Source organism: Lithobates pipiens, unplaced genomic scaffold, assembly GCF_037356315.1.
Source record: "Lithobates pipiens isolate NorthernLeopardFrog02 unplaced genomic scaffold, aLitPip1_a1.2 Scaffold_13, whole genome shotgun sequence".
NCBI lineage: Eukaryota > Metazoa > Chordata > Amphibia > Anura > Ranidae > Lithobates > Lithobates pipiens.
This window is the reverse complement of record NW_027507718.1, coordinates 81,142,790-81,163,831: the sequence shown is the minus strand read 5'-3', so window position 1 is coordinate 81,163,831 and position 21,042 is coordinate 81,142,790. Positions and strand designations below refer to the sequence as shown.

General features: G+C 43.1%; 1 protein-coding gene across 3 annotated transcripts in view; it reads right to left on the bottom strand.

Moving 5' to 3' along the window:
• The window catches only part of ACO1 (aconitase 1), a 93,282-nt gene that overhangs the window by 46,517 nt on the left and 25,723 nt on the right, over positions 1–21,042 (bottom strand). For all 3 annotated transcript variants that reach the window (XM_077475242.1, XM_077475245.1, XM_077475243.1), the window contains exons 2-3: positions 5,358–5,472; positions 1,510–1,678 (exon numbers count right to left, since the gene is read on the bottom strand). In XM_077475242.1, coding sequence (XP_077331368.1) covers positions 1,510–1,678; positions 5,358–5,454 — 266 coding nt within the window. In that variant the 5' untranslated portion in view covers positions 5,455–5,472. The remainder of the gene's footprint in view (positions 1–1,509; positions 1,679–5,357; positions 5,473–21,042) is intronic.

Below are 21,042 nucleotides of genomic sequence, written 5' to 3'. Positions count from 1 at the left end.
TTTCCTACCTTGGTGGCACCAATGACAAAAAAAAAAAAAACACACACATGCACACACCAAAATCAGGACATAAAAAGCAATAAAAACTTTACACAGGTTCCTATACTTTCCCACTGTATCCAAAACAAAGCCTCCATTTTAAAACATTTTTATAAAGATAGGTAAAACATGTATGATCTTTATCATACAAGACTGACTTATATTACGACTTAAAATAGACTTAAGTGATCGCATCACATTTTTGAGCAATTTATAAACAAACTTTTTCTCACAACTATCAGGTGAACCTTGCCCCTTCATTTCATAATATAGTTTCTAGCAGCAGTATGCACTATTCTATCATGCTTTATTACTCAAGATAGCACCAGAGGAATGAGGGAAAGGGGAAACCCTTATTTTACACATTCAAGTTTTCTGGCCTGTTAACCCCTTGCTGGCTGGATCACGCCGATATACATTGGCAGAAGGGCGCGTATAGGCGTACCTGTATGTTGCCCTTTAAGAAGCGGTTTGCAGACGCGTGCCTGCTGCGAGTGTGATCGCGAGTCCCACAGACTCCATGTCCGTGGGGATACCCATGATTGTCTCACGGTGAGAAAGAACGGGGAAATACTGACGTAAACAAGCATCTCCCCGTTCTGCCTAGTAACACTGATCACAGCTCCCTGTAATCGGGAGCGATGATCAGTGTCGTGTCACACATAGCGTGCGCGCGCCCCCCCCCCCCCCCCCAGTTAGAATCACTCCCTAAGACACACTTAACCCATACAGCGCCCCCTAGTGATTAACTCCTTCACTGCCAGTCACATTTACACAGTAATCAATGCATTTTTAATCGCACTGATCGCTGTATAAATGTGAATGGTCCCAAAATAGTGCCAAAAGTGTCCAATCTGTCCACCATAATGTTGCAGTCATGATAAAAAAAAAAAAAAAAAAAAAAATAAATAAATCGCTGATCGCCACCATTACTAGTAAAAAAAAAATAATTATTAATAAAAATGCCATAAAACTATCCCATATTTTGTAGATGCTATAACATTTGCGCAAACCAAACATTTATTTTGTTTTTTACCAAAAATATGTAGAAGAATACATATTGGCCTAAACTGAAGAAGAATAAAAAAATGCTATGTGTTTTTTGGGGATATTATAGCAAAAAGTAAAAAACAATGCTTTTTTTTTTAAAATGTACGCTTTTTTTGTTTATAGCGCAAATAAAAACCGCAGAGATGATGAAATACCACCAAAAGAAAGCTCTATTTGTGGGGAAAAAAGGACGTTAATTTTGTTCAGGAGTCACGTCGCAAGACCGCGTAATTGTCAGTTAAAACAACGCAGTGCCGAATTGCAAAAAGTGCTCTGGTCTTTTGCCAGCCAAATGGTCCGGGGCTGAAGTGGTTAAACAAACAGCAGCAGTAGAATCGAAAGCAACATTTATTTTACATCATCATCGGATATGTATACAACTTAGTGAAGATTCAGAAAGTAGTCAAATAAAATAATTACGTAAAGTCCTGCAGGATGACGCGTGCGGGACGAAATGGCACTTCCACATTCTCATGCTGGGTGACTTTCCAATTCAGAATGTTATCTACATCTTTAGGTTTTACAAGAAATTCATCACAGTTCCGGATAGCCGACTCCAAAAGTACCCGAATGGAGAAGGGCAGACGTGCTGAGAAGACATAAATTATACAGATTAGAGCTGAAAAATTAAATCCGCAATCGACTCATAAGAAAAACCGAGCAATCGTTTCATCAAGTGTATTTAGATTTATTGATATTCTGCACTTGCAGCTGACTAACAATAACATGCTCTACATGGACTACAATCATAAACTCCTGCGCCACAAACATTACGTCTAATGCCGCGTACACATGATCGGAATTCCGGCCAGAAAAAGACAGACGAGAGCTTTTCATCGGAAAATGCGACTGTGTGTATGCTCCATCGGAATTTAGCTGTCCGAATTTCCGCCAGCAAAAAATAGATAGCATGTTCTCAATTTTCCAGACGGAAATTCCGATCTCGTGTATGCAATTCCGACATGCCAAATCACGTATGCTCAGATTCAACTACGAGACGGAAGCTATTGGCTACTGGCTATTGAACTTCCTTTTTCTAGTCCCGTCGTACGTGTTGTACGTCACCGCGTTCTAAACGATTGGAATTTGGTGTGACCGTGTGTAGGCAAGACAGCTTGAGCGGAATTCCATGGGGAAAACCATCAGAGCTTTTTCTGACAAGAATTCTGATCGTGTGTACGCAGCATAAATCTAAAGAGAAGCATTCATTAGGACAGCTGTATTGCAGCCATTTATCATTAATTGTTAATAATACAACTGTTAAAGCTTAAATTTTAGACAGCAGAACAAGGAGAAAAAAAAATTTCAGCCCCCACACACCATACAAGCCCAGCGTGTGATAGGCGATAGCAGCCCCAGCTCTTCTGTAAATTACATGGAGTCAGGGTGGACCCCTAGTCTGAGCTGCACCCTCAGTGGAATATACCAGATTGGGGACACAGATGCCGGAGCAGAGACCCTAAAGTTGGTTTAGGGTCACACTTAAAGCGGTTCTTCACCCTAAAGGGGAAGTTCCGCTAATCTGATCCCTCCCCCCCTCCGGTGCCACAATCGGCACCTTTCAGGGGGGAGGGGGGTGCAGTTACCTGGATAATCCAGGTAACTGCACCCACTTCCGGCCAGACCGCCGCAGACGCTCCGCCCCCCCCCCCCCGTTGTGTTCTGGGAAACACACAGTTCCCAGAGACACAGCGGGGGACCATTAGAGACGCGCAGCGCGACTCGCGCATGCGCAGTAGGGAACCGAGCAGTGAAGCCGTCATGCTTCACTTCCCGATTCCCTGACAGAGGATGGCGGCGGTGGCAGCAGCGAGACGAGCGATCGCTCGTCATCTGCCGCCGACATCGCTGGACCCTGGGACAGGTAAGTGTGATTTTATTAAAAGTCAGCAGCTGCAATATTAGTAGCTGCTGGCTTTTAATATTTTTTTTTTAGGTGCAGCTCCTCTTTAATTTTAGACAGACAGATAAACGCACAGGTAAAATATCTGTCCGTTTGGCTAGTTTTTGACACCCCTGTTAGACAGCATAGCCAGGTCCTCAACCTCCCCAGCAGCAACACAGCTTTATCAAGAGTACAAATTCAAAAACACAGCTCCCAGCTTGCTGATTGGATAATTAAGCAGCACCATGTAGATGAGATGGTCTATGCTCACTCTGCTCTTTCCCCTGGTCAGCATGTTCCCTGCATACAGCAAATCCTGAATGGAATCCAGTGATTGGACCGGGAAGCAGACAGATCAAGTCATCAATCTGCACTCTCAAGCTGTTAATTCTGTTGACTGACAAGTAATAGGCAGAGTGCTGACCATGCTTCTTTAAAATGTGTTCTGGATGTTGTGCATGGGATTACAGGAATCCAAATTCTGGATGGGATTAGGCTACCTCTCTTTTATTGTATACCAAATCCTAACCTTTCTCATTTTTTTTGTGTTGTGGTGCTGGCTGGTCTGTTAGTTGAAATCCAAAGCTTTCAGCCAACTACCGCCCCACCCTCACCCCCTTTCTGGCCTCATACCGCTGAAGCTATATAACCTTTCAGTGCTGCAGGGGTAAAATGAGCACTGGAACAGTGACAGGCACTCATCAACAGTGCCCCCTATGCCCTGCCCTTTCCACCATTCATAGAAGCTTTACTATAGCATCCAGCAATGAAAAGCTATTTATGAATGGGGAAGGTGGATCGTTCATTCCACTGCTCGTTCGCCACCCGCCTGTCACAAGTCCAGCACTCGTATTAACCCCCGCAGCACCGAAAGGTTATGGCTGTGGGGTTATGGGGTAGCAAAAAGGTAATTTCACGCTGATACAACAACTCTTGTGTGGATTAAAAAAAATAAAAAATAATAATAATAATAATAATGTCTTTAAGTGTTCATTCAAATAAAAGTTTGTTTCTTTTAATATTCATCTGTATTTCAACAAGTTTGTCATACAAATTTTTCTCCAAATTATTTCATGCTACAGTATCTCACAAAAGTGAGTACACCCCTCACATTTCTGTTCATATAATTTTATTATATCTTTTCATGTGTCAACACTGATGAAATTACACTGATGAGGAGTACAAAGACAAGTGTTTTGCCTACAGTCAATGGTGCTGGGAGTGTCATGGTCTGGGGTTGCATTAGTGCTGCCGGCACTGGGGAGCTACAGTTCATTGAGGGAACCATGAATAACAACATGTACTGTGACATACTGAAGCAGAGCATGATCCCTTCCCTTCAGAGACTGGGCTGCAGGGCAGTATTCCAACATGAGAACGACCCCAAATAAACCTCCAAGATAACCACTACCTTGCTAAAGAAGCTGCAAATAAAGGTGATGGACTGGCCAAGCATGTCTCCAGACCTAAACCCTATTGAGTATCTGTGAAGCATCCTCATGAGTGTAAGGTCTCCAACATCCACCAGCTCTGTGATGTCACCATGGAGAAGTGGATGAGGACTCCAGTGGCGACATGTAAAGCTCTGGTGAACGCCATGCCCAAGATGGTTAAGACAGTGCTGGAAAAAAATGTTGGCCACACAAAATATTGACACTTTGGGCCCAATTTGGACATTTTTACTTAGGAGGTACTCACTTTTTATTTCCAGTGATTTAGACATTAAATCTATTGTAAAGCTTTGCATTTTTTTTTTTTTAAAACAAACATGGCATAACATACTTACCTCCACTGTGCAGCTTGTTTTGCACAGAGTGGCCCCAATCATCCTCTTCTGGGGTCCCTCAGCGGCTCTCGCGGCTCCTTCTAGCATTAGATAACCCCCTAGGAGAAGCGCTCTCCCAGGGGGGAGGGGGGGTTACCTTGCGGGCAAGCTCCGAGTCCTGCATTTGCGTCCATAGACACAAATGCCGCCCCCCCCCCCCCCCCCGATCACTGGATTTGTTTGACAGCAGTGGAAACCAATGGCTGCGCTGCTATCAATCTATCCAATCAAGAGCCAGGACCCCGTGCAGACAGGGGGGCGGGGGACAAAGGGGCTTAGGTAAGTAAATTGGTAAAAGTAAAAAAACATAAGGGTTTACAACCCCTTTAATGGTTGTGTTGAATTATTTTGAGTGGACAGCAAATTTACAGTTCTACAAGCTGTACACTCACTACTTTACATTGTAGTAAAGTAATTTCTTCAGTGTTATCACATGAAAAGATATAATTTATTACAAAAATGTGAAGGGTGCACTTTTGTGAGATACTGTACATCTTTCTCCTGGTGGAGATAGAAAAAAAAAAAACAAACAAAAAAAAAAAACACAAGACTTCTCACCATATCTTTCATCATTTAACTTGTGGAGATTGAAAAACTTCTTGTCTGGTTCATCAGGATCAAGAGGCTCTACTAGTTGCTGGAAAGGGTTACTCATAATTCTTTCAAAACACACCTGAAGAAATTAATAGAGGAGATTGTCAGACTTTATCATCATAGTGCCAACACAGACCACAGCGCATTACACTGAACAATGGACCATTTACATCAGGCTGCTTACTGTAAATTAGACTGTTAAGGCTAAGATTTAGAAAAGATTAGACATGGAACTCCAAACATTTCTACGGAGACCAACAGCCTCAAGCCTTGTGGGAAAAAAAATTAAAAATACATAACATGTAGGTATATTGAAGGAAAACTTTTTTTTTTTATCCCCTAAGTCGCCTGTTTTTTTTAAATCTTGTTGGTAAAACTCAGCAGAGTAACACTAGTTTCTCTAGTGACTGGATGTAAAACAAGGACAAAGTTCACAGCAAAGGCTTTCCATTCTTCTAAAGAATTCTGTACTCTGGGTGGTATGGGGTAAAAGAAAAAAAAAAACCCTGAGAAAAGAAATTACATTTACAAAACAGGTCATATGACACATTTCTAATGAATTAATTTTCAGGAATGCTTAGAATTTTAAGGCCTCGACAATAAACGAAGCTCACATGCTACAATTAGCAGAGAAACAGTTTGATTTTGCCAACCATATATCCTGCTTTATTGCACTCTATATGAGAAAATGATAAAAAAATAAAAAAAAATAATAAAAATCAATAAAAAAAAAAAAGTGTTGGATAAGGAAGTAAATGTTCAAGAACAGACAAATCTATAGTGGAAAGAGTTATCAATAGATGATCAATGACAATTAATATGATGTGTATTAACTGGGCCACAAATAGCCAAAGTAATAAAGTCTATTATTTTTAAATTCAGATTTAAACGGATTTGCATTTTAAATGGCACTACCTTATCTGCTTTTAATGTCCACATGTGACAAAAAGGTGAAATCTTCACAGACTAACAGTGGGACCTTTATTTTATTTGCTCAGCACCTTGAACCTTGACCAGATATCATACTGTGGTGCCTTCTCAGTAAAGGAACGGGTAGGGGAAAGATGCATTACATACACAGGAGATGAGAGATTTCCATATCAAACTATACAGAAATATTATAGTTGGTAATGTTTTATTAACTAACTCAAATTATTAAAGATACAATCTTTTGAGCCCCTTCAGATCCCTTCCTCTGGCTTGTTATCATTGTGTAAAGTATGGAGAATTGATCTAAGAGTCTGTAGTCTTATGCCGCGTACACGCGATCGAATGGTCCGCCGAACCACAGTACGCCTGACAATTCGATAGTGTGTGGGCTCCAGCAGACTTTTTCATCGTAAAGTCTGGCAGACTTAGAAATTAGTTTTGAATCAAAATTTGTCCGCTGGACTTGGCTTTCAGCGGACAATCCGTTCGTCTGTGTGCTAGTCCGGTGGACTAAAAATGACGCATGCTCTGAAGCAAGTACGAGAAGGAAGCTATTGGCTACTGAATTTTCTTTTTCTAGTCCCGTCGTACGTGCTGTACGTCATCGTGTTAGAAATCGCCGGACTTTTGGAGCGTCCGTGTGTGGCCAAGTCCGTTTGTTATAAAGTTCCGCCGGATTGTTTGCCAGACCAATTCAATCGTGTGTACGTGGCATTACAGTTTCAACAACTTCAGTTAGCCAATAAAAGGTTTTAAATTTACAACAAACTTTCTGCATTGCCCAGTGGCTAAAGCTGGCCATAAACGTAAAGATTTCAGCTAGCTATAAAGTGCGGATGGTTAAATCTGCAGTGTCAGCTATTGCATTCTAAGATCCAGATTTCGCAGCGGTCAGAATACCCAAATAGTCATTGCATCTCATTGGATGTAGGCACTGCTCGGTCAGAAATTTTCCACCTGGCTACTCGGACAGCAGTTGAATGAACAAAAAGAATAGTCTTGTCAAGCCAAGTGGTGCAGACAAAGCCACCTATGGAGTAAATTTTTGCCAAATCAAGAGGAACTGATCGATATTAGATCGGTGTATGGAAAGATTAACATTGTACAAAACTCTACTACTACATACAAACTATAGTAAAGGTTGTGGGGCTCTGCACATTACTGTACAATAAAGCCCAAGGAGTACTAACTATGAAGGAAGAGAATATTCATAAAATCATGTTGAGACTTATAACTCTATTGTCTGTTACTCGAATGAGAAGCAACAACTTCTAAACTAACAATCAGTCCTCTGTCTATACAATTTTGAGTACTGTAAAGCTTTAACATTTCACCTAGTATTTCAGAAGTTGTCCCTCCTCCTCGGTTTCTACACAGTCAGCACCTACTAAAAAGTTCCTGGTGAAAATAACAAATGACAAAAGCAGCGCCTGGTCAGTGACTCAGCAGAAAACTGGTGCCCTTCCCTTTTCTTCATCAACTATAAGAAACTCATACAAGAAAATCAGTCTAGGACAGAACTTGGCTTTCAAAATATATCCTCCGATCCAATAAGCAACAGCCAAAATCAAGACAAAATTCTGCAGAAAAATGGCAAGTCACTATCTGTGACTCTCTATAAAAAGGGAACAGTCATCTGGCGTGTAAAAGTACTCATTTATTTTTTTAACCCATATACTGTAGGCACTGCCTCACCTTGTTCCCTCCTGACCCCCATGTGCTGCTCACCCCTGTCCAGTCCTAAATTTTCCCTCAAAACTGCCCTGCGCACTACTGACCTCTGTACACTGTCCTACACTCTACTTACACTAAACAGAACTCCGAGCAGACAGCCAGGCCCAAAACGGATCAAGCAAGCCAGCCTACAGTACCAGATGTTCTACATTTATGATGGACTCCTACATCAGTCATGGATGTTTCACTAAACTACGAACCTTGCCAGATGGCATAAACTGGGATAAAATCTTAGGAACAAAGAACACGGAGGAGAGATGGTTTCGCTTTAAGAGTATATTAAAATAAGGGCATTAGCCAATGCATTCTATTGGGTAATACATTTAAAAGAGCAAACAAAAGTCCTGGAAGGCTTAACTCCAATGTAAAAATGCATATAAAAAGCAAAAGACCTTCAAAAAATACAAGGTTGAGGGATCATCATCAACAAACTTTAGGGCGGCTAAGATAGTACATGAAAGACACATTGTGGAGGAAAGCACAAAAAAAAATTCTTTAAGTATGTAAACAGTAAAAAAGGGAGGACAGACCATACTGGCTCCATAAAGAACGAGCAAGGTCATCTGGTTACAAAGGATGGGGAGAAGGTATTGAATGTATTCTTTTGCTCAGTCTTCACGAAAAAAAAAAAAGAGGGGCTTCAGTAACCAAAACTTCAGTGTTTATCCTCATGACAGATCACAGGAAGCATCTCCATGATTAAGAGAGGACAGAATTAAAACGAGACTTGGGAAACTTAACATTAATAAATCACTGGGACCAGATGGCTTGCACCCGAGGGTACTTCGGGAACTCGGTTAAATAAATTACCAGACCATTGTTCCTAATTTTTTTAATGACAGTCTACTGACTGGAATGGTACCAGCTGGTTGGAGAAAAGCCACCAATATTTAAAAAGGGGCCCAAAATACATCCCTGGGAATTACAGACCAGTTAGTCTAACATCAATAGTATGAAAGCTCTTGGAGGAGATAAGGGACTATATACATGAGACACGAGAACGGTATCATTAGCAGTAATTGGCATGGATTCATGAAGAATCGTTCTTGCCAAACCAATCTATTAACCTTCTATGAGGAGAGTTGCCATCTAGATAAAGCAAGACCCGTATACGTGGTGCATCTGGATTTTGCAAAAGCATTTGACGCAGTTTCCCATAAACGTTTACTGTACAAAATAAGGTCCCTTGGCATGGACCATAAAGTGAGTACATGGATTGAAAATTGGCTACAAGGGAGAGTTCAGGGGGTGGGGTCCCCCAGGGTTCTGTGCTGGGACCAGTCCTATTTAATTTGTTCATAAACAACCTGGAGGATTGGGGTAAACAGTTCAATCTGTATTTGCAGACAATACTAAGCTAACCAGGGCAATAACTTCTCTGCAGGATGTGGAAACCTTGCAAAAAGATCTGAACAAATTAATGGGGTGGGCAACTACATGTCAAATGGAGGTTTAATGTACAAAAATTTTAAATAATGCATTTGAGTGGCAAAAATATGAATGCAATCTATACACTGGGGGGAGAACCTTTGGGGGAATCTAGGAAGGAAAAGGACCTGGGGGTCCTAGTAGATGATAGGCTCAGCAATGGCATGCAATACCAAGATGCTGCTAACAAAGCAAACAGAATATGGCATACATTAAAAAGAGGATTAACTCCAGAGATAAAACAATTTTCCCACTCTACAAGACTCTGGTCCGGCCACATAGAGTATGCTGTCCAGTTCTGGGCATCAGCCCTCGGGAAGCATGTACTGGAAATGGAGCGAGTACAAAGAAGGGCAGCAAAGCTAATAAAGGGTCTGGAGGAGGTTAGTTATGAGGAAAGGTTACGAGCACTGAACTTATTCTCTTTGGAGAAGAGATGTTTGAGGGGGGATAGGATTCAATTCACAAATACCGTACTGGTGACCCCAATAGGGATAAAACTTTTTTGCGGAAGGGAGTTTAACAAGACACGTGGCCGCTCATTAAAATGATTAGTAATGAGGTTTAACCTTAAACTAGAGGGTTCTTTACTGTAAGAGTGGCGAGGATGTGGAATTCCCTTCCACAGGCGGTGGTATCAGCAGGGAGCATCAATCTTTTTTTTTTTTTTAACCACTTCAATACAGGGCACTTAAACACCTTCCTGCCCAGACCAATTTTGAGCTTTCAGCGCTGTCGCACTTTGAATGACAATTGCGCGGTCATGCTACACTGTACCCAAATGAAATTTTTATCATTTTTTTCCCACAAATAGAGCTTTCTTTTGGTGGTATTTGATCACCTCTACGGTTTTTATTTTTTGCGCTACAAATAAAAAAATACCGAAAATTTTGAAAAAAAAAATGTTTTTTTTTGTTTCAGTTTCAAAACTTTGTAAATAAGTACGTTTTCTCCTTCACTGATGGGCACTGATGGGGCTACACTGATGGGCACTGATAAGGTGGCACTGATGGGCACCAATGTGGCACCAATGAAGTGGCACGGATGGGCGACACGGATGGGCGACACGGATGGGCGACACGGACGGACACTGATAGGTGGCACAAATTGGCACTGATAGCTGGCACGGATGGGCGGCACAGGTGTGCACTCATAGGCGGCACAGGTGGGCACTCATAGGCGGCACTCATAGGCGGCATCGGTGTTATAGTAATGGATGCCAATCAGTGCCAAACAATAATGCATGCCAATCAGTGATGCCCATTGTGGGCACTGATTGGCACCCATTGTGCTGACTGGCATCCCTGGTGGTCTAGGAAGGATTATGGATTTTATTACCTTTTCCCTGGTGGTCTAGTGGTGTCCCTGGTGGTCCAGTGTGGGCATCCTCGGGGGGGCTGTGCTGATAATCGATCAGCACAGACCCCCCCTGTCAGAGGAGCAGCCGATCGGCTCTCCTCTACTCGCGTCTGACAGACGCGAGTGAGGGAAAGCCGATCACCGGCTCTTCCCATTTACACTGTGATCAGCCGTGATTGGACACGGCTGATCACATGGTAAAGAGTCTCCGTCGGAGACTCTTTACCGAGATCTTAGTTGCCTGGTGTCAGACTGACACCCCGCAACAACGATCGCCGCGATGCGCGCCCCCGGGGGCGCGCAGCGGCTCATAATCCTAATCACGTCATATGACGTCCGGTTAGGATTATGAAACCACTTTGCCGCCGTCAATTCCCTATAGGGCGGGCGGCAAGTGGTTAAACTATTAGAGAAGCACCTGAACGACCACAACATACAAGGGATATAAATGTAATACTGACCTATAAATCACACACATAGGTTGGACCTGATGGACTTGTGTCTTTTCAACCTCACCTATTATGTAACAAGCCAATCAATAAAGGAGCACAGAAATGCTTATTGATGTTCAAGAATAAAAGATCTTGGGAATCATGTATATGCTTAGTGTGCAACTTTTCTTTTGTAAAATAAGCACTATAGGAGCTTAGCATGGATATCAAACATCTAAAGCCTACAGTTATGACGCAGAGTTTAGTTACCTTTGAATCAGACCCAATTGATGTAGTCCAATATTTGTATATGTACACCGGCTTAGGTCAGCATCCATACCAAAATACCTCAAGCAGACAGTGTTTTGTTAGTCTTAACAAGTGGAAAAACTTGTATTTTCCCTTTTCAATCTTTTAAACATCCTGCATCCTGTAATAATGCAAAAGAGCCTGGGACAGAGTTGAAAGATTTGATGGAATAGAAGATGCTTTTGTGCATTATGTGTGTAGATACAATAGAGTACATTTACAAGACACTTGTAGTCAGAGCAATAAAAGGCTGCCATTGCTGACCTTCTGAAAATGCAAAGTGCCTGGCTGTCCCATGCAGTAAGTGAAATCAGAATGTCTAAAATATTTTACATGCATGTTTTGGGTCTATGGCTTAGAGTATTGGAGCCTTAGGATCATGATACTATGACATCCCAGCAGCAATAGGTAGAATTTTCAAAAAAGAAAGGTCAGCAACTGCAACATATTTTCTCACTGTAGGTCTATGTTATTAAAGTGACGCATTTACACGTGTAGCACTGACCCCTGAAGGAACGGCTGGTTTTATTGGGCTTACCCAGAGCCGTACCATGCTGGTGGCGAGACCGGCGCTCGCCGGGGGCGCAAGCCAGGGGGGTGGGGGGCGCTGTCTCAATCACTTCAGCAGGGACAGGCTTCAGCACACATCAGCGGTGGGCTGGCGGCGGTGGCGCCGAGCACTGCTGCTTGCACTGCAGAGCTGCTGATAGGGGGCGGGGGGAGTCTCAATCTCCTTCTCCCTCCTGTGTCAGCTTCAGATGCTGGAGGGAGATGGAGCGCTCTGGCGCAACAACAATAACGGCTGAGCTGCGTGTCTTGCTCACACACAGCTCAGCCAACGCTGACAGTTCCACTGCTCCTCCTCTTCCCGCCCCTCTACTCTGTCTGCCCCACCCACACACCCTGCGTCTGCCCCGCCCACACATCCCTGGGGAGCTGTGAAGGAAGGAGGATTTAAAAGCTGCAGGCAGCTTGCTCCTGAGCCTCATCCTGGGGCGAGTAAGCTCACCCGCTCTCCTATCTTCTAGTTTTTACAGAAAACAAATTTAAGGGGTGTTCTGTGGACTCCGATGCAAGAAGGGGGCTTTGGTGAGCAGAGACCCCCTTAAATCAGCGTTCCCCTTTACATTAGAGTCCACAGAGCTCCCCCTTACAATAAGTGGGGGCTCTGTGCGGACCCTGATGTAAGGAAGCAGGGAGCGGAAGGAGCTGGAGAACTGCACAGTGAGTAGAAAGTAAAGGGGGGGGAAGCATGATATAAAGGGGACTGCACTGTAATGATTACAGTGCAGTCCCCTTAATATTTATATCAGTGCTCCTGCCCCCGGTCCATGGAAAAATTGGCTGCTCAGTCTAAATTAAAGGAAATTGATGTAAAAAAAAAAAAAACTGAAATTCTAACTCTTTAATGAAGGGGGGGGGGGGGGGTTCTGATACAGATTCTTGCCAAGGGCGCTGGAGATCCTAGGTACACCTCTGGGCTTACCGTTACCTTCTTGACCTCGTGTGCATCTAGGGGTTTCCCGAGGTAGATGGCCCAGAGAACTGCAGAAACTGACACTGGATCCACTTTTTGGGATATTTGACAAAAACAAGTAGACAAAACAGTCTCTCAAAGAAGGGTAGAGGGTTAGGTAGGAAGTTCAGGTAGTTTTGGAACTGCAAAAGATAGGAAGTCTCTCACTATATAAATCCAGAGAATTACCGTTCACAACTGGATTCTCACAGCTACCAGATAGACCTCCTCTCACTACGCCTAGCAGCCGATAGAGTAGTCTCTGCCACAGACCTGGATGTAGAACAGTTGTGAATAAAAGTCTCTGCCATGTAACTGAGGGACGTAGACAAATTTAGAGAGCTATCATACGGTACCAGTATCTTGCGGCCGATTCACTTAGTGTCCTTCAACTGAGCCTCCAGGCTCCTTCTGAGAAGCCAGCCTTATGCGTGGCCTTTTCCCGAAGAGTCCGCCCCTGGTTCTTCTCTAGTTGCTGGGCCTCTCCATAGATGAGATGGCACCGGACCACCTTTGAAACCTCCTCCCAGTTACTTTGCCTCAGGCTTGCCAGCCCCGAGACTCGGAATTGGATGGATCCACACCCCAGGCCATGAGGGCCATGGGGGGCTGGTCAGAAGGACCAGGACCAAACAGATAGAAAGCTCTTCTGGACCGGAACCCCGAAGCACGTGATGTCAGTACCTTAAGTACCCTCTCCCAGAATGCACAGCAAGATGACACTCCCACTGGGCTGGCTCAGAGAAATAATGGTACTCAATACGCACAGCTAGACTGCGCTCTCACACTTACCAGTGGTGACAGCGACACCTGTGGCCAAGCAGAACCCAGTGCAATCCAGCTAAACTGGTACTGAAACCATAATTTAGTATAATTAACCCTAAAACCCAACTACGGCTTTAGGGATTCTAAATGGAGAAAAAAACACATGCTTACATGCGTGTGCTCTTCAGGAGCCGGCACCACACACGCAAGCAAACATTTCACTAATTTGCAGGATGGGAACATTTTAAACACAGTACATATTTGTGCTATAAGTTACTGTACTTGGCACAGTCATATCTGCTTTCCCTAGCAGCCATTAACACATTCTGCACAACCGTTTTTACAGATTTTGCAAATCTCCGATTTGACACTAGGTTCACACCTTAGCATATTTGCATGCCACCTTTGCGTGGGAACGCTGCCATGCGTGCACCTTTTCAAAAACCCTGGCCAACAGGGAAATCACATGGTCTTTTTGATCATGCTTTTACCCTGCAGCTCCTGCCCAAGCACTGCAATTATACATGAGTGGGGATGCCATTCTGAATTTATAGCAGCCCTGCGTGATTCCGCAGAGCAGTGCGTTTTCACTGCAGGTATCGCTGCACCCCCACGCACAGATGAGAACCAAGGGTTAAAGGACTAAAATCCAATTTGAATAGGATAAGCTTATAGTAAAAGACCCACACATGCATACATACAGTGGCTATAAAACCTTCTGCCTTTACAATCACTTTAAACACTAAAGATCCTGGGTCTGTACTTTGTTCCAAGTAAAAGCTTTTTCATTGAAAGCCAATATGCCAAGACTTTTTAAAGCTTGGTATAAATCGGAAATAAAAAGTCTACACTCCCCTTTAAAATGTCAGGTTTCTGTCATGTAAAAAAAAAAAAAAAAAAAAAAAAAAAAGAAGACGAAGATAAAATTAGTTCAGGACTTTTTACACCTTTCAAGCGGGTTGTAAACCCACTTTAAAAAAAAAAAAATAAAAAAAATAAAAAAAAAAACACACACACACACACACACACACACACACACACACACTAACACCTGCAAGACAAAAGGCATAATGAGCTAGTATGCATTGCATACTAGCTCATTATGTAATACTCACCCAAGATCGAAGCCCTCTCTCCCGCGCACGTGCGTGGTAACGGCTCACTCAGTATAGCAATGGCACATACGTGCCATTGCTTCAGTTTGTGTCAGTGCGCATGTGCTGTCGGCACAGGGGATATCTTCTAAACTGTGCAGGTTTAGGAGATATCCTGGGTAGCTACAGGTAAGCCTTATTATAGGCTTGCCTGTTCTTTAATGTGACCTATAAACTGTACAACTCAATTGAAAGACAAACTGAAATCTTTTAGTGGGGGGGGTAAAAATAATTAGGTTTCATAAGTGTGCACACCCTCTTATAACTGGGGATGTAGCCATTTTAAGCAATCACATTTAAACTCATGTTAAGTAGGAGTCGGTACACAACTGCCATCACATAAAGTGCCTCTGATTAACCCCAAATAAAGTTCAGCTGTTCTAGTAGGTCTTACCTAATATTTTCTTAGTCACATCCTACAGCAAAAGCCATGGTCCGCAGAGAGCTTCCAAAGCATCAGAGGGATCTCATTGTTAACCACTTGCCGCCCGCCAATAGTCAAATGACGGCGGCAACGTGGTTTCAAAATTCTGAACGGGTGTCATATGACGTCCTCAGGATTTTGAGCCGCTGTGCGCCCCCGGGGGAGCGCATCGCAGCGATCGTTGTTGCGGGGTGTCAGTCTGACACCCCGCAACTACGACCTCGGTAAAGAGCCTCCGACGGAGACTCTTTACCAAGTGATCAATTGTGTCCAATCACGGCTGATCACAGTGTAAATAGGAAGAGCCGGTGATCGGCTTTTCCTCACTCGCGTCTGTCAGATGCGAGTAGAGGAGAGCTGATCAGCTGCTCCTCTGACAGGGGGGGGGTCTGTGCTGATCGATTATAAGCACAGACCCCCCGAGGATGCCCACACTGGACCACCAAGGATGCCACCAGACCACCAGGGATGCCCCACTAGACCACCAGGGATGCCAGTCAGTGCCCACAATGGATGCCAATCAGTGCCCATAATGGGCATCACTGATTGGCATGTATTATGGTTTGGCACTGATGGGCGGCATTGTACTGATGGATGCCAATCAGTGCCGCCTATCAGTGCCACCCATGCCACCTATCAGTGCCCATCCTTGCCGCCTATCAGTGCCTATCCATGCTTATCCATGCTGCCTATCCATGCCCATCTGTGCCACCTATCCATGCCAATCCGTGCCAGCCAGTGCCAATTTGTGCCACCTATCAGTGCCACCTCATCAGTGCCACCTCATCAGTGCCTGTCCATGCAGCCCCATCAGTGAAGGAGAAAACTTATTTACAAAGTTTTGAAACTGAAACAAAAAAAAAAGTCAAACTTTTTTTATTTGTTTAGCAAAAAATAAAAACTGTAGAGGTGATCAAATACCACCAAAAGAAAGGTCTATTTCTGGGGGGGGGGGGGAACGATAAAAATTTAATTTGGGTACAGTGTAGCATGACCGCACAATTGTCATTCAAAGGAGACAGCGCTGAAAGCTCAAAATTGGTCTGGGCACGAAGGTGTTTAAGTGCCCAGTATTGAAGTGGTTAAAAGATAACAGTCAGGAGAAGGGTACAAAAGAATTTCCAAGGCATTCGATATGCCATGGAACACAGTGAAGACAGTCATCATCAAGTGGATGAAACATGGCACAACAGTAAACTGGACATCCCTCCAAAATGTATGAAAGGACACAAAGAAATCTAGTCAGGAAGGCTGCCAAGAGGCCTACAGCAACATTAAAGGAGTTGCAGGAATATCTGGCAAGTACTGGCTGTGGCACATGTGACAACAATCTCCTATACTCTTCATATGTCTGGGCTATGAAAAACATCCAAACCTGGCAAAATTTAGCAAAAAACACACGTCTGAAGTCTTCCAAAAGAATGTGGGAAAATGTGTTATGGTCTGACGAAACCAAGGTTGAACTTTTTTGGCCATAATTCCACAAGATACATTTGGCGCAAAAACACTGCACATCACCAAAGAACAGCATGAAGTATGGTGGGGGCAGCATCATGCTTTTAGGCTGTTTTTCTTCAGCTGGAACAGGGGTCTTAGTCAAGGTAGAGGGAATTATGAACCGTTCCAAATACCAATCAATACCTTCAGACTTCTGCTAGAAAGCTGAACATTAAGAGGAACTTTATCTTTCAGCATGACAATGACCAAAAGCATACATACAAATCAACAAAAGAATGGCTTCACCACAGGATTAAAGTTTTGGAATGGCCCAGCCAAAGCCCAGACCTGAATCCAATTGAAAATCTGTGGGGTGAGCTGAAGAGGGCTGTGCACAGGCGATACCCTTGCAATCTGACAGATTGGAGTGTTTTTGCAGAGAAGAGTGGGCAAATATTGCCAAGTCAAGATGTGCCATGCTGATAGACTCCTACCCCAAAAGACTGAGTACTGTAAGAAAATCAAAAAGCGCTTCAACAAAGTATTAGTTTAAGGCCAGGTTCACACCGGAGCGAAGCGGGAACGCCGCAAATCTGCAGCGTTTTCCCACATCGCATGCCTCCCGCCGGCAGTTCACACTGCCCTATGCGGACTGCTGGGAGTGTCAGTGAAATGTTAATGACACCCCCAGATCAGTCCGCATATCGCAGTGCGATCTGCAAACTCGGACAAGAATCGGATCGCATGGTGTGAACAAGGTGGAAAAAGTTCTGAATTTATCTTGGTCTCATTTTTAACATCACAAAAACCTGAGACATTTTATATCCACTGTATATAAAAAAGTAGTAAAAACGTTCCATACACTGTTTTATAAAGCAGTCCTGACACCTCTACTGGCAGTAACAGCAGCCTTTTAAGGTTACACCACATAATTAAAATTGGTGCTTTACAAGGCCACAAAGTCTGCTAATACACTGCAGACATCAGGAGCTAGCAAGTCCAATAGCAGACAGCAGGTAACATTCATTAGATAAACAGGTAAAATGGCAAGGAAACCAGTACAAATAAATGAGCTGGCTTTAAACTAGTACTGCTCAGTATGGACTTAAAGTGGATGTAAACCCCTCTATGCCTAGTGAAGCAAACAGCCTCAGATGAAACAAATCTCCCTACATAACTTTTACATGTATATCTGCTGTCTTTCCCTTTCTATATTCTTTCAAAATTCTGACATGGTGTTACAATTTTTACTTCCTCATTCAGCAGTAGGAATGGAGTCTTGTAATACACTGTGTGAGAGTTGATTGGAGGAAAGGAACAAACCCCCCTCCATATAGGCAGGGGAACGAATATACTTGCAGAGCTGTGCGGTGACAAGACAAGCTCTCTGCTAATCTATTTATAGCAACCACCCAGACACAAAATTTCAGGCTGGTTTTATCTTGGTTGACAGAGAACTTGTCAGAAGTTATACTGATAACAGAGGAACGAAACAGCAGGGGACTTAGTGCTTTGTAGAGAGAGATAAGTAAACAGTACAGATAAAATGTGCCCAGGTCAAATTTCATAAATCAAGTTTACATCCACTTTAATCTGACCATATATTATAAAAAAAAAAAAAAAAAAAAAAAAAAAGTACAATCTCCTTTAGATTTACCTTCAACTACGTAGTGCATTACATGCTGGATTCATGTGAACTGAGTTTGACCTACTTATCAAGAGCCCCCTCTTCGGAATATATATGCCTTGACTACCATGTGGTCTTTATGGTGGCTCACTCACATTGGGTCTGGATGGTTCCCCATTGGGAAAACAATTGGCGGTTTATAGAATGTAGAATTTTCCATCCGAGAGGCAGTGGCTTCACCATGGCTTACTCATTTGCACCTCTATGGGCAACATACACTTGCCATGAATTTCAGTGTACCCCACTGGCTGATATTAGTCTATTAAAGATCAGGAGTGGGTTCCAGTGTACCAATTCGGTGACATGTGCTCCTAAAAGATTCCTGAAATGCGTCAAGTCCACATGTGATCTGTAATTGGAATCTTTCCACGTTGTGAACCCCCCAACGTGGAGAGTAATTATGAAATGTCGTGTAATAGATTTTTAAATGGTACATAATAAAGTTGTTTTTAATGATACTCAGTTTGTCTTCTATATGTCAACGACTACATATTCTGTTCATATTTGTATTTGTAGTGTGCATGGTCTGCCTGATTGGATACAAATTGAAAGTGTTTAGGTTTGACCTCATATTATATGGCTTTTGGCAAATCTAAAAGGAAAACTGTACAAGAAAATGATATAATGTATGGCCATCCTTACACCGTGAGACCAAGGCTTGCAGTTTAATTAGACAGTCTATTACTGTGATTTAAAGAGGAAGTAAACCCTGATGGGTTTATTCCCTGCAAAGGTAAAGCATAATGGACTACTATGCATCACTTACCTGACACAGGAGCCAGCGAAGTCACCGCTGTCCCCTGTAGTCCGGCGCATCCATCTTCTCGGTGGGGTCTCGCAGCTCCGCCGCTGTCATTCAGCGAAGCCGCGATGACGTCACTCCCGTGCATGGGAGCCGACACGCGCGGCATCTTCATCATTAACGATGCCGCGCTCAGTGCGCCTGCGCGCCGCTGTCTATGGCGCATGCGCCATAGACAGCGGTGCCTGTCTTTGGGCAAATATCTCCTAAACCGTATAGGTTTAGGAGATATTTCTTGGGCCTACAGGTAAGCCTTAATCTAGGCTTACCTGTAGGCCAAAGTGGTTTGTAAGGGTTTACAACCACTTTAAGCACAGACTAGTATTATACATAGTTACCAACTCGATATTTATAATATAAATAATGATCAATAATGGGCAGCAGATATCTTACCTTAGAGAGCCTTTCATGTGTACTACAGGGCTCTCCTTGTTTTTTTTTCTAGTCCAACATTTCATTTTATAGCACTCAGCTAACATCAGACTCACTAAGCCAATGGAAGCACATGCACATATGTAAATATTTTTTAATCAGTGGTATGGTCACACTGCTGCTTTTTAAATAGACCCCTTAGGCTTCATGTACACTGCTTCTGGTAAACCAGTGATTCTCAACCAGGGTTCTGTGGAACCCTAGGGTTCCTCCAGAGGTTGCTAGGGGTTCCTTCAACATTGGGCAATTTCTGCCTCTCAGATAAGTTCCCACTCACACCATTGCTCTTTTTAGCCATCTGTAAGGAGGCAATTCTTCCCAATGACCACAAGTGTAAGGACCTTTCTTCCCACTGACCATCACACTAATGTATCTGGGACCTGTGACATGTGAAGGAGTGCGAGAGTGGTTTGCATCTTTCATGCTAGATGTTGTTTTATCTACATGCTGTATATACTTCACCAAAAATGTGAGTGTAATTTTATTGGAAGTTCTATATTAAAGAACGATCAATTTATGATGATATCTGCGCAATGAAATCATTTTTTGTCATTTTTACATGTGGCCATTGAGCTTTTGAGGATACATCTGATGAATTTTAGAGAAGTGTATTTTTGCTCTCTGACGATATATTCCACGCTGAGTAATTAAGTTGGGATAAGGAAGAGTCTGGAGATCTGGCCATTTAGAATTCGACCCCATGTGCATATATTACATGCACTGACGGTAAGAGTCAGTAATATCGGGTGTTGGTGGTGGTCCCTTCTCTCTCTTTCATGGATTGATGGATAAGGACTCTACTTTGACCACATATTGGGATTCACCCATTATAGATATGAACTTTGGATTCATTGAGTGTTATATTTAAAGCGCTACACCATACTTTTCACTATTGTATCATGAGCTGTAGAGTTCGAATTTTTAGCAGGGGTTCCTCGAGACCAGAGAACTATTTCAAGGGTGCCTCTGTGTTGAAAAGGTTGAGAAAGGCTGTGGTAAATGGACATTTAGGAGCAGTTGGGCATTTTTTTTCAGCTGCCCCTGAACTCTTATGTTATCTTATCAGTACATGTACACAGGGTCATTTATAGTAATTTCTAGGCAGTCGAGTTTAGAATCATTTATAGGAAAGCAAAGGCCAAATGCCTGTAACAGCTTGTAAATACGGTAACTTGTGTTTAGCCGCATTTTGTTTACAGGCGTTTTTCATATTTGGGTATTTGAAAAGTAAAAGCTTCTAA